The sequence below is a fragment of the Dama dama genome, chromosome 13 (genome assembly GCF_033118175.1).
Source record: "Dama dama isolate Ldn47 chromosome 13, ASM3311817v1, whole genome shotgun sequence".
NCBI classification, from domain to species: domain Eukaryota; kingdom Metazoa; phylum Chordata; class Mammalia; order Artiodactyla; family Cervidae; genus Dama; species Dama dama.
In genome coordinates, this window is record NC_083693.1 from 42,561,687 (window position 1) to 42,577,457 (window position 15,771).

The following is a 15,771-nucleotide window of genomic DNA, read 5'->3' on the forward strand; positions in this document are numbered from 1 at the left end:
GTGCCAGGTTCTTTGAGAACACCTTATCACCTTTCTGAGGCTCAGGTTCCCCCACCTACCCTACCCCACTCCCATCAATGGAGCTGATAACACAGATCCCTCAGGGTAGAGTTGAAGCTCAGGTGGTTTCCGTGAGAGTAAGGACTTGGTTGGTCTTTTTCACCAGCCAGGACCTGGCACATACTAAGCTCTCAGTAAAAACATACAGAATTAATAAATAAATGAATCCATGTTCAACCCTAGGAGGGCCTCAGCCCCAGGAGGCAGGGCATGTTCTTTGCAGTTGCTCAGGTTGCAAATTGTAATAGGAAAAAAACAAAAACAGGCCAGTGTCAAAGCACCAGGACCTAGAAGGTGGCGGTCTCCTGTTTCAGGTCCCATGGCAGTCCCCTGGGGTGGGTAGGAGGGGCTCACAAAACATCCTCCCTTTGGCTTCTGAAAGGGCCCTGGGAGTCTAGGGGTCTGGGGGAGGGGCAAGCACCTCTGTGGGGCCAGAGAAGGAGAAGTAGGAGTCGGTGCCAAGTGGCCTAGGTTGTAGGGTAGTGATAGAACCAGAAGCCTTCCCACGCACCCTTGATCACCTTCAGGGGCCCCTGTGAGCTGGGAAGGGAAATGAATCTCAGTCTTTGATTGGGAAAAGGAGGCAGAAGGTAGACGTGTCTTGATGTTTGTCCGTCCCTCCAGATCTACAAGTACTACTCCCTGTTGGCCTCACTGCCTCTCCTTCTCGGCCTCGGATTCCTGAGCCTTTGGTACCCAGTGCAGCTGGTGAGAAGCTTCAGTCATGGGGCAGCCACGGGTTCCAAGGTAAAGGTGCAGGGCTGGGGTGGGCTTGTACTCGGCACTCAAGATACCTTGGACTCGCCCAGGTCTTTTGGTCTCCTACATGTGGTCATACTTGATGTAGGGCCTAGAACATAAAAGGTGCTCAGAAAACATTTGCTGAGTCGCTGAGGGACTGGTGAGTCCTCCCTCCCCAAGCAAAGGCCAAGCCAGGCCTTTGGCTGGCACCCAGGATGCCTAGAGCATCAAGCTGTTTGCAGAGTGGGGACTCAACAAAGGAGAAGTGGGCTGGAAGACAGGGAACTCATAGCTCTATTTCTGGAACATGGAGGATCTAGCTGGAGAAATGAGACAGGCCAGGGCCTTGTGCCTAATAGAAGCTCTGCAGATGCTGACATGATTCAGGGAGCACCCGGGGCAGAATTGCATTATGAATCAACACTAGGTTGGATAACATTGGATAAAGGGGAGGGCCGGAAGAACTAAGTAATGCTTGGAGGGCTTCCTGGAGGAAGTAGACATTGCAGGGGCTGAAGGACAGGGAAGATCTGGAGTAGGGAGAGAAAAAGAAAGGCATTGCAGGCTTAGCAAAGAGTATGAGGTGCAGAAATGGGCTGCATCTGTTTCATTCTTGCATGATTTGCAGCATCGGGCAGGTCTTAGCACATGAGTTACTATTCAGTCATTCAGTCGTGTCCGACTCTCTGTGACCTCATGGGCTGCAGCTCGCCAGGCTTTCCTGTCCTTCACCATTTCCCAGAGTTTGCTCAAACTCATGTCCATTGACACAGTGATGCCATCCAACCGTCTCATCCTCTGTCACCTCCTTCTCCTGCCTTCAAACTTTCCCAGCATCATGGTGGAGATGGTAGACATGGTAGACACTCAGCAAATATTTCTGAAGTTTTGGGTAGGTGGGTGTGTGGATGAATATGTCATGGCAAGGGATAATTCTTACAAGATATGGCAATCATATTCACCATTCTCCAAGCACCTATCTTATGCAGGTCCTGGGCTGGGGCTATGGACTCAGCCAGGTGACCTGAGTTGGACTTCCAGGGCTCCCAGCATGCTGGGGGCAATGGATACAGAGACATATATTTACAGTGCAGTGTGAGATTTGCAACCCCAGAGCATGGGTGGAGGAGGGGTCGAGTCTTTTCCTTGTGAGAGAGGGGGAGGAGGGAAACTACCCCACAGAGATGCAAAAGGCTGGTTGCTCTGCAGATGGGGAGGTTGAAGGAAACGCTTGAAGGGTGGCATCCAGGACAGACAGCGGGTGGGTGGTGGCGCCAGTTCCTGGCGACATGCAGAGCCCTGGATGAGAGCAGGTGTGCGGGGGACGATGTACAGCTGTGCGTGTGTGGTGCCAAGGGGTCTGGCGGGCAGCTGGACCCTGGGCCTGGAGCGCAACAGAGGGGTTGGAACTGAAACCAGAGAAGGAGTGAGGTCCCCACGGAGGGGAGAAGAGGCAGGTGGGCTCAGCATCTCCAGGGTGGCTCTGGATCCCCCGCTGACCCACTTGACTGCAGGTTTGAGCTCACAGGGTAGCAGTAGGGTCCTCGGTACTTGTCACTACTGCCCTCCAGACTCTCAGAGGAGGGGAGCGGCTCCCCAGGATACACCAGGCACGTCTCTGCCTTGCTCAGGCCCTTCCCTCCTCTCCTGAGGATCTTCTCAGCCTCTCCTTCCATTTCACGCCTTTCCTCTCGGGAAGTCTTAGGAGAAATAAAATCCTCTTTGGCTCTTGGTCAAAGAGTTTTAATCCTCAAAGGACACAGTCATTCTTTGAGCTGATCCACACCTGCCCTGGATCCCAGGGTTCCCATGGCAATGGGTGACTTGGCCTATATTTTCCAAATGATCAGGGGCCAGGGGCTCACCGCATCTTACTGTGGGCCTCTGCCACTTGGCAGGCAGCTTAAGGCCTGGAATGTGGCTTAGACAAATCAGGTCACCCTTGTGATCTCCCTGGAGTAGGAGAGGCCTGGGGCATCTGACCCAAAACGACCCAGCCTGTGTCCTGGTCAAGGGATAAACTCGTGGGACATAGTCTCCCTTTAATCCCCGTCTCAGCTAGCAAAGGCCCGAGGGCCAGGGGGAAAGCAGTGATGTGAAGAGACTGAGTAAAGCCGGGGATGGTTGGAAATAGCCCTTAGGAAAAACTTGCCAGCACTGGGAGTTCTTAGCTAGGAGACGGATTAGTCTTTTATTTAAGGAGGAGGGGAGGGCAGCTTTGGGGGGCATGGCCCTTATCCCCACAAGGTGCTCTTTCTCTATAGTCTACCACAGCCAAGAGGTTTGTATGGAGCACCTACAGGGTGCCCACCATGGTACCCTGAGCCAGGGCCCCAGGGATGGCTCAAGACAGGTCCCATCTTCTTGTCCTTCTGTCCCCACAGGGGCTGCAGAGCAGCTACTCTGAAGAATATCTGAGGACCCTCCTTTGCCAGAAGAAGCTGAAAAGCAGGTGAGGTTCCAGGCACATCCTTTGGGCTGGGGGACAGGCCTGGGCAGGCAGGTTTGTTTGGGAGCTTGGCACTGGGCCACATGGTGGGACAGAGATGAAGAATCAACCAGACCCTGGGGCCCAGGCTTGGGGCAGGAGCTTCTCCTGAGAGCTCCCTCCTGCCTGGGTCTTTCCTTAGCTCCCACACCTGCAAGCATGGCTTCGCGTCCCGGGCCTGGATCTACTTCAGACACTCCGTCTATATTCCACAGCGAGGTATGGGGTGGGGAGCTGAGGTCAAGAGTGACAGGTGACCTCAGCCCTCCTTTGCACAGAACAGGTGCTGTAGAAAGCCAGCTCTGACCTTTAGTACCATTGTCATCAGGAGCAACAACCCCAGCTTGGGACAAGGGGAAGCCCCTGACTGGCCTGGGTGGTCCAGGATCCTGTGACCTGTGGTCCTATTCCCGGGTCCTTTGGGCGGGAGGGGGCTCCGGGGCCTGGAAGGTGCTGGGGTTCACCATGCCCCTCCTTTTGGGGACTGCAGGATTCCGACTCCCCCTGAAGCTGGTGCTTTCAGTCACCCTGACAGGGACGGCCATCTACCAGGTATGTCCTGCCTCTGTCATGCCGTTTGCCTCTGGACCCCTGCTCCCAACCCCCAACCCTGAGATAACTCAGGCTCCCCTGCTCAGCTCCCCAAGAGCCCCACCCACAGTCCTATCCTGTTGCTTCTGGCCATCTTGGGAATGCTGGCCTACCCAGAAGGGAGGGGATGCTAACCCTTGTTGGGCTCACACAGGGTCAGAGCATGAGTTTTGGAGTCATGTAAACACAGATTTAAATCCTCACTCCTTTATTTACCTCCTGAGTGATGTTGGACGAGTTACTCAACATCCCTGAACCCACTAGCTCAGCTGTGAAATGGAGGAAATAGAATTATTTTCCTTTCAGTCGAGAAGATTTAGTGAGATAATGTATATTTGATAAATCCCCACCACCACCACCATCCCCCCCTAAAAAAGACAAAAAATTGAAGATCCTGGGAGGTAGGTATGAGTCTTTTCCCTTTCACAGATGGAAGAAATTAAGGCTGAGAGATGAATTTGACTTGGCCTTGTTCCTACAGCTGATATCTCAGGGTAGCCAAAATTCGAATCTGGGTCCAGCTAGCTTCAATGCCTGTGCTCACTTATGGGATACCTTGCTTTCTCCAACATGGAAAATTTGGAAATTTCATACTAAATTTAGATAGATGATTCAGAGATGCACATATGCACTTGTGTTGCTTGAAAGCATGTCTGGGGTCGATGAGGCTAAAGTCGTATCTGTAACATGCTGATTAGAGGCCTGAGGATGCTGCTTTAAGAGACAGATAAGAGCACTGTGATGAATGATGGGCACGTGGCTGCAGCCCAGGGCTGTTGGAGTTTATCTCCTGAAGTCTCAGAAAACACTTCTCCTGGGATGGGAGTGCCTGGTGTGAGCACAGCCAGGCCCTGCCGCCCTGATTTCGGGGTTCTTCCAGGTGGCCCTGCTGCTGCTAGTGGGCGTGGTACCCACCATCCAGAAGGTGAGGGCGGGGATCACCACGGACGTCTCCTACCTGCTGGCCGGCTTTGGGATCGTGCTGTCAGAGGACAGGCAGGAGGTGGTGGAGCTGGTGAAGCACCACCTGTGGGCTCTAGAAGGTGAGGCCTCCCAGGAGCCCCCGAGGTGCCGCAGTGGGGACCCAAGCTGGGATGCCTGAGCTCTGTCCCAGGAGCCACGGACACGTGGGGTGCCTTGGGCATCCCCTCTCTGAGCCTCGGCTGTCTCATCTACAAATTGGGTCAGCTGGAGCTTCCAGTTCTGAGTCTCTGAGACCTGAAGGGGTCATCTCCCTGGCCCCTTGTCAGCTCATGTGAGATCTCTCACCCCCACCACCACCCCTACCCCCAGAGACTTTGCCCCTCTCTATAGGTGTGGAGGTCGAGGAGGGCATGGTGTGTGTGAACTGAGGGGACAGCCGTAGGCTCTGAGGGAAGCAGGAAAGGAGGCACTGTGGTGGGATGGCGGGCCAGGATTCTGAGCTAATCCTACGGCAGGTGGGTGGGGTCAGGAAGGGCAAATGCTTTCTCTTCCCAATCCCTGTCCTCAAGGCACCTCCTTTCTCCTTCCTTCCCTTGACAATGAGCTCCTGGGCTCTGAAACTATACCAGCCGCCCCCCTTCCTCCCAGTTCTGTGGTCTGATGCCTCCGCTAGCCCTTAGCCCTGTTATCCACCTGCCTCACCTCCACAGCCCTATGCAGGAGACTGAGACACATCCTCACTTGACACAAGGGGAAGAACTGGTCTGAGGTTGTACAGCCAGACAGAAATACAGCCAAGAGAAGAACAAAGTCTCCTAACCCAGGCTGGGACTATCCACCACTTTGACTCAGGGCCTGGTGGTTAGATGTCAAGGGGCCTACACCCTCTTCTGGCTAGGGAGTCTCTGGCTGGCACAGGCACCCTAGCTCCTGAGGAGTAACATGTGATGGTTGGAGCTTAGGCTGCCATTATTGCAGGTGGAGGTATGACGGCCCTGCAGCTCTTCCTTACCAAGACCATCAGGGAGGGCGTACGGGTGGGCAGAGGTGTGTGCGGTGACTGCTTCCTTCCCTGACCGTCACTTTCCTGAGTGCATCTGCTCCCCTACCAGAATCTGTCCTGGAACTGTGTCTAAAGCCCACAGGTGACAAGCTCTGGATGGGCTGAAAAATGACACCTCCAAGATTTTCCAAGTAGGTCACAATCTGAGCCACGGGCAGGAGCAGACATGACCCTTATCAGTCCATATCCAAGCTCAGACCTTGCTCACAGCAGCCCTGTTGGGTCAGCATCATTGATCTCCTCTCGCAGAGCAGGAACTCAAGAGGCAGACATGTCTAGGACAGGGGATTTGGTTTCTACTCAACACACCTGACACTTACAAGTTACCCTGTTTGCTCACCTTGGCAGGCTCAGCAGGCAAACTCCTTGCCTCCTGGCTGAGACAGTCCAGGGTGTATCTTTGCTGGCACCGTATTGGCTCTGGACAGAGTGGAGCAGAGCTGCACATGCCCAGGGCTTTCTCCTGGCCTTCTGTTCAGTAAAGGGCCCACCTCTGCCTCCTTGCACGACTGAACCAGGGGCAGGCACAGTGGCCCCAGGTTTCTGTAGTGGTTGTCCTCACTCCTGTCTGTGCCTGAGAATCACCTGGTAACTTTGAAGAAATCCCAAGGCTCTAGTCAGACTTCAGAAATCTGGAGGGTGGGGCCCAGCCTCTGTGACTGGACAAGCCTTCTCCATGATTCAAATACAAGACTGAGTCTGAGAACCACTTGTAGCTGGCGCTTTACGTGTGCTGGTTGGCCTGATGGATTTCAATCAACTGCTGACTATAAGAGATCATTAAGGCTCTGACTTTGGGGGAAAAAACCCAGTTCAGTGGTTCTCAATCCTGAGTGCACGTTGGAATTACTGGGGTTGCTTTCCAAAAAGCTAAGGTCTGGGTCCTATGCCCAGGAATTCTGACTTAATTGCTCTGGGGTGCAGCTTGGGCTATGGGAATTTTTTAAATTATTTATTTTTTTAGCTGCGTGGGGTCTTAGTTGCAGTATTCAGGATCTTCCCTTGTGGCACTCCGGCTTTCCAGCTGTGATGCACAGGCTCAGTAGCTGTGGCACATGAAGCATGTGGGATCCTAGTTCCCCGACCAGGAATCAAACCTGTGTCCCCTGCATTGCAAGGCAGATTCTTAACCACTGGGCCACTGGAAGTCCCTGGGCCATGGGAACTGAAACAGCTCCAGGTGATCCTAATATGCTGTCAGTGGTAAGACCCACATCTCCAGTACCTGTGGCTGCAAGGACCCAGTGCTTGCCTCTCCCATGTGTGTTTGCTCCCCTCCTGAGTCTCTCATGGGAACCAGGAACACTTCCCTCAGATGACTAATGGGATCAGGGTGCAGACCTCCCAGGCTTATCCTAGATCAGAAGATTGCACAACGTGCTCCATAACTTCCAAGCGGTGTGGCTGGTGGGTCAAGCCCACCAGCTCTGAGTCTCAGCTTCTTTGTGGGTCCCACGTCTCCCTGGGCCTCTCCTGTGGGGTTGTTCTGAGGGTACTGTGTGAGATTGGCTGTGGATATAGGGTGGAAGGGTTGCAGCCCTGCTATACTTAAAGACCAGGCTTGTCCACAACACACCATACATTCTGTCCCAGTTACTGCTGATACAAGGAACTCCTGGCCAGGGTGGATGGGGAGTTGGGGAGGAGATGGGTAGCAGCGGTCACATCCCTCATTCTGATGGATTCAGGTCACACTGATGGTCGCTCACATCTTCTGTGCTCTGAACCAAGGCCACTGATGCTGGCCCTGATGGGATTTTAGGGCTCACAACATGCTGGGAGATGGGCAGCCCAGCGGTGTGCCTGGTATGGACAAGTTGAGGCTGGGAGATGGCATGATCTCCTGATGCCTCACAGCCAGGAGGTCATGGAGCTGGGGGCACACGCCAGGCAGACCCCCATGGAGTCCCTCACTGGGGGCCACACAGCAGTGGAAGCAGCAAGACCAGGGTGAGGGCCAGATCTGCAACCTCAGAGCCGGCCTCTCCCATCCTGGCCACCAGACGTCACCTGGCAGGAAGGGGCAACCGAAGTTGTTGACTTACACTGGATCTGAGAACAGGGAAAGTGACGAGAGGCTTCCGCTCAGTATGGGTGTGGGGTGGGGGTAACTCCCACCCAGCCACCCCTTCGACAGCAGTTCAGAGGTTCCCGGGAGACCTGCCCCAGGCCCTGACCTCCCGCTTTGCTCCTTTTCGGCCTTCCAGTTTGCTACATCTCGGCCTTGGTCCTGTCTTGCTTGCTCACCTTCCTCATGCTGGTCCACTCGCTGGTGACACACAGGTCAGTGGCAGGCTCTGACACCCCCTGATACAGATGTGGGGGAGAGGTCGGGCCTGCAGGACCCCTGACCCAGGAGGGGGAAATCGGGACTAGAGGGAGGGAGAATACCTGCAGGACCAAGCTGTCCCTGAGGCCAGCTGCCCTGCGGTGGGTGGAGGTGGGGTCTCCCTGTCTGGTTGGAGAAATGTCTGTGAATAATGCAGGGCACGGCTGATAAAGGGCTGAAGTGTGGGGTTTGCCTTCTGAGGAGGGGTCGCCTGGGAGAGCTGGCATCCTACCGGGAGACGAGGGAGGCAGGGTGCCATGGGCGGGAGGAGCTGCATGGGCAAGAGCAAGTGTGAGTGTGGGTGAGGGGGTGGGCCGGCTGGCGCCTGGGGCACCGGAGAGATTCTTGTGGGATATTGAATGCCAAGCCGCCTACCTCGCCCTTTCATGGTGAATGGTAAGGAGCACTGAAGAAGTGTGAGCAGAAAAGGAGAGAAGGTTCTGGTTGGGAGTAGGGTGGGTGGGGAGGGGAGGGCCAGGGACTTAGCAGGAAGCTGGTCTGTATACTTTACATTGATCAGGCCTCATGGTTCCTGCTCCAGAATCTTTTCTTACTGGGTTGGCACTATTTGTTGTCGTTGTTCAGTTGCTAAGTTGTGTCTGACTCTTTGCAACCCCAGGGACTGCAGCACGCCAGGCTTTCCTGTCCTTCATCAACTCCCAGAGCTTCCTCAAACTCATGCCCATTGAGTCAATGATGCCTTCCAACCATCTCATCCTCTGTCACCTCCTTCTCCTCCTGCCTTCCATCTTTCCCAGCATCAGAGTCTTTTCTAATTCGTTGTCTCTTCGCGTCAGGTGGCTCAGGCTCTCAAGCCTCTGCCCACCTGGAACCTGGCCTCCCGCCCTGGTTTCTGAGCTGCAAGTCACTTTCCATCCCTACTGTTGTGTCTCACTTTCCTGACTTGGCTCAGGTTGAGTCTTCTGTTTTGATTTGTCTCCCTTGATCCCTGCCCCACCCGCTACCAGCTTACTCTCGTTCATTTTTTAAGACTCCACTCAGGCATCACCTCCTCTGGGAGGCCCTCCCTGACCTCCCAGGCTGGGTTAGTAGGCTCCACTGGGCTCCCACAGCCCTGGGCTTCCCTGCCCGTGGCTGTGGGTTAGACTGGGGGTTCAGCCAGAGGCCGGCCCAGAGCTGAGAATAAGGCAGCATGTGTGCTCCCTGAGATCCCTGCCTTCCTCACTCCCACCCTAGGACCAACCTGCAAGCTCTGCACCGAGGGGGCGCCCTGGACATGGGCCCCCTGACCCAGAGCCCCCGCCCCTCCCGCCAGGCCATATTCTGTTGGATGAGCTTCACCGCCTACCAGACTGCTTTTACCTGCCTTGGTGAGCCCCCTTCGTCCACTCCACCTGACCTCAGCACTGACCTCCATCTGACCCCAGACACTGGCCCGAGTTTGGGGTGGGGAGGGTGGAGAATGTGCTGCAGGTCTTGGCTGCCCCTGTGGGTCTGCCTGCCTGTGCTAGAGCTGGCTCTGGGGTAAAAGCAAAAGGAAAGAACCACCTTGCCTCCCCTGCCCTCAGGGAGTCCACACAGGTGGGATGAGTGGGAGGGGCTAGGTGCGGGAGCCTTTGGTGAAAGAACATCCATCACTAGATTGGCTCCTGGGTGCCACCAGGTGTTAGCACAGAGGGTGACCCAGGGCTGGAAAGATGAAGGAGGCACATTGCTGCTTTTGTAAGAGAGGGCTATATCATGATGGCCTCTCAGTAGGTAATGAGATCCCTGTCACTGGGAGTATTCAAGCATGACTGTTAGTATTGTCCAGTCGCTAAGTCACATCCGACTCTTTGCAACCCCGTGGACTGTATCATGCCAGGCTTCCCTATCCTCCACTAGCGTGGTTATGTGGCCATTCCTGGGGGCTGCAAAGGGGGTCCTACTCTGAGAGAACTGGACTAGATGGACTTCAAGGACCCTTCCATGCTCCGAGTTTCTGATTCTTTCCTTGGGCACTGCAGTGAGTAAAGTCCTCTCAAATGTGAGTGGGCCGAAGCCAGCAAGGGTCTGATTTCCCTTCCTGCTGGTTCTTTCAGCTCTCACCTCTCTGGGTAAGGTGGGACAAGATGATAAAAAGGGGTAGAGGGACTATTAGCACTAAAAGTCATAATTCCTTGAATTAGTAAACTTTAAGCCTCCGGAGCCCTTTTGTACACATCCTAGGTAAACAATTAGCCCATCATTTCAATAGACAGCTTTCAGGTGCCTACCATGGGCCAGGCTCTGGCCAGTAGGAATGTAAACATTATTTTCAAATACTGTCTTGTCCTCAAGGATGCAGGAGCAATTGGGGGGAAAAGTAACATTTGCAAAGCACTTTGTGGTTTTCCAAGAGTGGCCACAGATTTTGTCTCACTGCCTCCTCAGCACGGTCCTCCTGGGTAGGGGGGCCCTCTCCCCTTTTTACAGAGGAAGAAACCAAGGCTCAGAGAGGTTAAGTAACTTGCTCAAGGTGGCACAGCTAAACAGCAGCAGAGCAGGGATCTGAAACCCGGTCTACCCGATTCCAAAGCTTTGAGTGTCTGGGAGTGGCGGGGGTGGGCTGATGGCTGCGCCCCTCCTCCCGATGCTGGCAGGGCTCCTGGTGCAGCAGATCCTCTTCTTCCTGGGGACCTTGACCCTGGCCTTCCTGGTGTTCATGCCCATGCTCCACGGCAGGAACCTCCTGCTCCTCCATTACCTGAAGTCCTCATGGTGAGTGAGGAAGGGGCTGAGGCTTCTGGGACCCCTTCCCTAAGGGCCACTAACAGTGACACCCTCCCCATCCCCTCACCTCCCACAGGCCCTTCTGGCTGACCTTGGTCCTGGCTGTGACCCTGCAGAACGTGGCAGCCCACTGGGTCTTCCTGGACACTCACCATGAACGCCCGGGACTGACCAACCGGTGAGGTGGCTTCTGGGCTTGTGGCTCCCTCAGGCCCTTGGCCGCTTCTTCCCTGTCTTCCTTTCTGTGCCTTTCTCCCTCCACTGCTGTCTTTCCCCTTTCTCTAACAGGGGGCCCCAGCGGGTGGTAAAAAGAGCTCGCCTTATCCACAGAGAGAGGCGGTCGTGGCCCAGCTTAGTTCACAATGCCTCTGTTTACCTGTCACAGGGCCAGAAATACCCGCTGAGCTTTCCCTATCTTGGGGATCAGCCCTGCTCTCCCCTTTGCAGGAAGGAGGTTAACAGCCATGTCATTTCTCTGCTAGGCTGTGGGAGGATCCTGGCCCTAGGAGAGGCTTAGAGTTGTGAACAAGGGACCCAGAGAAGGGAGGTGGGAGACACCAGGATCATAGGAAGATCCAGGTGGACCTGGAGTGAAGCCCCAAATCTGCCACTGACCAGCTAGGCAGCCTTAGCTAAGTCACCCCATCTCTCCGGGCCTCCCAGATTGGGGGAATGGGTGAGCTGGGTTACATAAGGCACAAGGTGGGTGCACAGAGGTGTACTCAGTAAATACACGGCAGCGGTGGTCCTGTCAGTCTGACACTGACCCCGAGGAAGGGCCTCTGTGTGGGGAACTGCTTCAGCCCTCCTCTCCCCAACCCCAGGCGAGTGCTCTATGCAGCCACCTTCCTTCTCTTCCCCGTCAACGTGCTGGTGGGCGCCATGGTGGCCGCCTGGAGAGTGCTCCTGTCTGCCCTCTACAATGCCGTCCACCTTGGCCGGATGGACCTCAGCCTGCTGCCTCCTAGAGCCGCCACTCTTGACCCCGGTAAGGTCACTGGGCAGGAGCCGAGGGTAGGGGATGCTCAGGCTGGCCAATCAGGGAGGGCGGATCTGCCCTGACCTAGTCTCCTTGGAGGATGTCCGTAACCCTGAGCAGGGGGCCACTCGCAGTGCACGTGCTCAGGTGTCCACGTGGGCATGCGGGACACTCCCTGTATCTGTGTTACGGGCCGTCTGGGTCCTCCCCGACTAGCGCTGCCTCCTCCACCCACCCAGGCTACCACACATACTGCAACTTCTTGAAGATGGAGGTCAGCCAGTCACACCCAGCCGTGATGGCCTTCTGTGCCCTGCTCCTGCGAACTCAGAGGCCCCAGCCCCGCACCACCCCCCAGGATGGCCTCAGACTGGGGGAGGAAGAGGAAGGTGCGCCTTTCCACTGGGGATGGAGGGGGGAAGTTGAACCCACCTGGCTTCTCCCAAGAGGAAGGCATGCCCCTGTCTCCAACACAGGCAAGGGAGAGAGGGCCAGGAAAATGCTTACTTCCTCTCTGGGCTGCCTGTGGGAGAGAAGAAGTGAGAATTTTCCTGGCCCGTCTCAGGGTAACTTTTTCCTTGATACTAACATATACACACTGTCACATGTGTGCACACACACTTAGTTCTTACTTGGGGAATGAGTCCTCTGTCTTGCTAAGGGGCTCAGTCACCCCCACCACCCAGGCCACCCCCTACTCACCTTCTAAGCAGTCTGTCTTTCCCTTGCCCTTCTGCCTGGGTGTGGTAGGGAGGGGGGCACGGAGCTGGCTCCAGCCCCTTGTCCCATCCCTGCCCTCCGCAGAGCTCCTCCTCTCCCTCTCCTACCAGCTACCCAGAGGATGACCCCTTGAGCTTGAACAAAGCCCTTCTGCAGCCCCACACTTCTCCCGGCTTCCCACCCTGTGAAATCGCACCCGGAGCCCCTGTCTCATCAACCTCCCCCACTTTACACGTGTGATTTTCAGATTCTGCCCTCATCTTGGGGTTGGTAGGGGGGAGGCGGGGTTTGGCTGGGTGTTTGTTGAGTGACTCACAGAAGGCCTCTTCTCAGGGATTCAGCTGCTACAGACCAAGGACCTGGTGGCCAAGGGAGCGGGGCCCAGGGCCCATCAAGGCAGGGCTCGCTGGGGTCTGGCGTACACGCTGCTGCACAACCCAGCTCTGCAGGCCTTCCGGAAGACAGCCCTGCCGGGTGCCCGGGTCAACGGCTCCCAGCCCTGAGGCGGGGGAAGCCCACACCTCCGTGTCCTTGCCTCCCAGCCCGTCCCTCCCCGGCTCTCCCAGAGTCATCACCATGGCCATGGCAGCCCTCTGCTTGGCCCCAGCTCTGCCCGCAGGTCCCGGGGATTTAGCGGGACCAGCCACGGGGTCACTCTGGTTGGATGGATGTCTGTCAGCACTATGAGCCTCGAGCCTCGGGAAGGCTCTGGTCTGCCTCTCTTGACCTTGGGAAGCCAGTGAGGGCTCTGGAGAAGGCGAGCGGTGGTTTTGCCTCTTGGCCCAGGAAGCAGGTCCAGGCCCCTGCCGACACCCAGCCCTGCCACCGGCCTCCAGGCTTCCCTGAAGCCTTCTCCTGACCGGGGTTGGTGATTCAGGCCAGGGCAGCCTAGCCTTCCAGCTTGGCCCCCCTCAGCTGCAGATGGACCTCCCCACCGTGACGAGACGCAGTGCCTCCTGTCTCCTAAAGCTTCCCCTCTCTTTCTGGGGGCCCTTATGGCTTGCAAGGCAGCCCAGGAGGAAGCCATGGGCTCCTACCCCACAGCAAAGTCATGGCTCAACCAGGCCCCACACCAAGCTGGCCACACTTGAGAGCCTGATATTTTTGTAGTTGGTATGCCCTTAGAGATTATGAAAGAGGTTAGTGTGCTCTCTGTAATAAACTTGTGCTTGAGAAGCAGTCCTCCTGAGGTGAGGGGGAGGCGGGGAGGGGGATATGTGGGGAAAACCACCCGGACTCTCAGTGAATCAACACTGTGTTTGTGGGGCTTGGGTGGGGTTGGGGTATTCTGGTCACATGCTGGGCTGGGTAGAGAGGGCAGAGGGGGAACCCGTGGCCACATCCTTTTGGGTGGTGGAGAGCCTGGGGACCCAGGGTGCCACCCCTGAGCTGTGTGAGTGTGGGCTTTGGGTGTAGGACTGATTCTGGGTCTTCAAGAATGTGCAGGATTTGGGAAGGAGGAGAGATTTCAGGAGAAAGCAATATGAATAAGAGTATGGAGGTTGGGGTGGGGGGGCTTCTGTAGTGACTCAGAGGGTAAAGAAACTGCCTACAATGCAGAAGACGGGGGTGCAACCCCTGGGTCAGGAAGATCCCCGGGAGAAGAAAATGGCAACCCACTCTAGTATTCTTGCCTGGAGAATTCCATGGACAGAGGAGGCTCGTGGGCTGTAGTGCATGGGGTGGCAAAGAGCTGGACAAGACTGACTCTCTCTCTCTCTCTCTCTCTCACACACACACACACACACACACACACAGAGGTGGGAGGAGACTGGCCTGCAAAGGGAAGGGCCGCTGAGGGGGTCCCCCACTCCTGCGGGGGGTTGGCTGAGGTGTGGACTACTATGGGACTGGGGCTACCGAGAGTGGGGCAAATGTGGCCACCCCACACACCTGGATCAGTGGGGCCTCAAGAGATGTCTGTACAGCTAGTGAAGACCACCCCACCCCACCACATTCCCAAACCCAAACTACAGCCTCAAACTGGCAGGAAGCCAGGGGGGGCCAGGGAGCTCCAACCCACCTTCAAGGGTGCCCAGGAAGAGGGCAAGGAAGGCAAGGTTGATCCCACTGAAGCCCATTGAAAAATGTATTCCTAGCCCTGTGTCTGTGATTGACAGGGTCTGTCCTTAATATGGAAACAGAGTCACAAGAGAGTGATCAGACGGGGACACTGGACACTCAGGGCTATGTGAGCCAGAGGAGGGGGCCTAGTCCCGTTTGAGGAGGTGAGGGGAAAGCATCCCGGAGATTCCTGGAGGAGGTGGTACCTAAGCCAAGTCTCAAAAGCTGACTTAGTCGAGTGACAAGCAGGAGGATGTCCAGAGAGATGGAACAGCGTAAGTAAATATACAGAGGATGACATATCTCAGAGCCTTCAAGGGACAATTAATTAGCTGTTCCCAGAGGGGTGGGGCCGGGTGGCTTCAGAGAGCCAGTCAGAGGGGCCAGGAATGTCTGACCAGAGACTTGGGCTTCACCCTGAGGGCACGGGGGCCACAGGTGACTTTAAAACAAGCGAGTAGCTAGTTCATTCAGGGCACAAATGTTCCCCAGCCGCCCCCGACTCAGGTCTTAGGCCCACATCCTACTGCAAGAAGCTAAGCCTGCTCAGATATGAACAGAGCCAGGGATGTCGAGGGGTCCACGTTCTGTTAGGATTAGAAGGCCTTAGATACTCAGAGTCAACGGAACCCGTGACTTTACCATGTCCTACCCCATCCTTTGTTTTCTGAGGAAACCAAAGTCCAGAGATGGGCAGTGACTCACCCAAGGTAACACAGCACAGGGGACTTGGCTCCATCCCGCTGTTTTCCATCAGAGGTGCAGTCATCCTCGACATGTGCTCTGGTGACAGGAGCTCAGCGGGAGCTGCAAGCTGACGGGGGTTGGGGGGGTGGGGGGGGGATGGGGAGATACTGCGTGTGGAAGGAGGGGGAAGCAGGGCTGGCCAGACTACAAGTCTCACAGCTGCTACCCTACATTCCTGGGCCTCCCTGTCTCCACTTTGCTGGTCTCAGCAGTTCTGAGGGCTCTGGTCAGAGGCTTCAGAGCTTCTCTCACAGGCTCTTGTCCCTAAGCATTGCACACGTTGATCTGGAAAGGGGCGGGGTTGGAGGTAGCAGGGCTCCCAGATCCAGACAAAACTCCAGGCAGACGCAGGG

The 15,771-nt window shown here is 55.9% G+C and overlaps 1 protein-coding gene across 6 annotated transcripts in view; it reads left to right on the top strand.

Annotated features, from left to right (window-relative positions):
• Positions 1 to 13,782, top strand: part of STRA6 (signaling receptor and transporter of retinol STRA6) — a 42,869-nt gene extending 29,087 nt beyond the window's left edge. For all 6 annotated transcript variants that reach the window (XM_061159009.1, XM_061159015.1, XM_061159013.1 and 3 more), the window contains 12 exons: positions 685 to 807; positions 3,186 to 3,253; positions 3,432 to 3,508; positions 3,780 to 3,841; positions 4,761 to 4,923; positions 8,075 to 8,150; positions 9,394 to 9,527; positions 10,779 to 10,896; positions 10,985 to 11,086; positions 11,733 to 11,896; positions 12,127 to 12,276; positions 12,941 to 13,782. In XM_061159009.1, coding sequence (XP_061014992.1) covers positions 685 to 807; positions 3,186 to 3,253; positions 3,432 to 3,508; positions 3,780 to 3,841; positions 4,761 to 4,923; positions 8,075 to 8,150; positions 9,394 to 9,527; positions 10,779 to 10,896; positions 10,985 to 11,086; positions 11,733 to 11,896; positions 12,127 to 12,276; positions 12,941 to 13,110 — 1,407 coding nt within the window. In that variant the 3' untranslated portion in view covers positions 13,111 to 13,782. The remainder of the gene's footprint in view (positions 1 to 684; positions 808 to 3,185; positions 3,254 to 3,431; positions 3,509 to 3,779; positions 3,842 to 4,760; positions 4,924 to 8,074; positions 8,151 to 9,393; positions 9,528 to 10,778; positions 10,897 to 10,984; positions 11,087 to 11,732; positions 11,897 to 12,126; positions 12,277 to 12,940) is intronic.
• Positions 13,783 to 15,771: the final 1,989 nt, after the last annotated feature.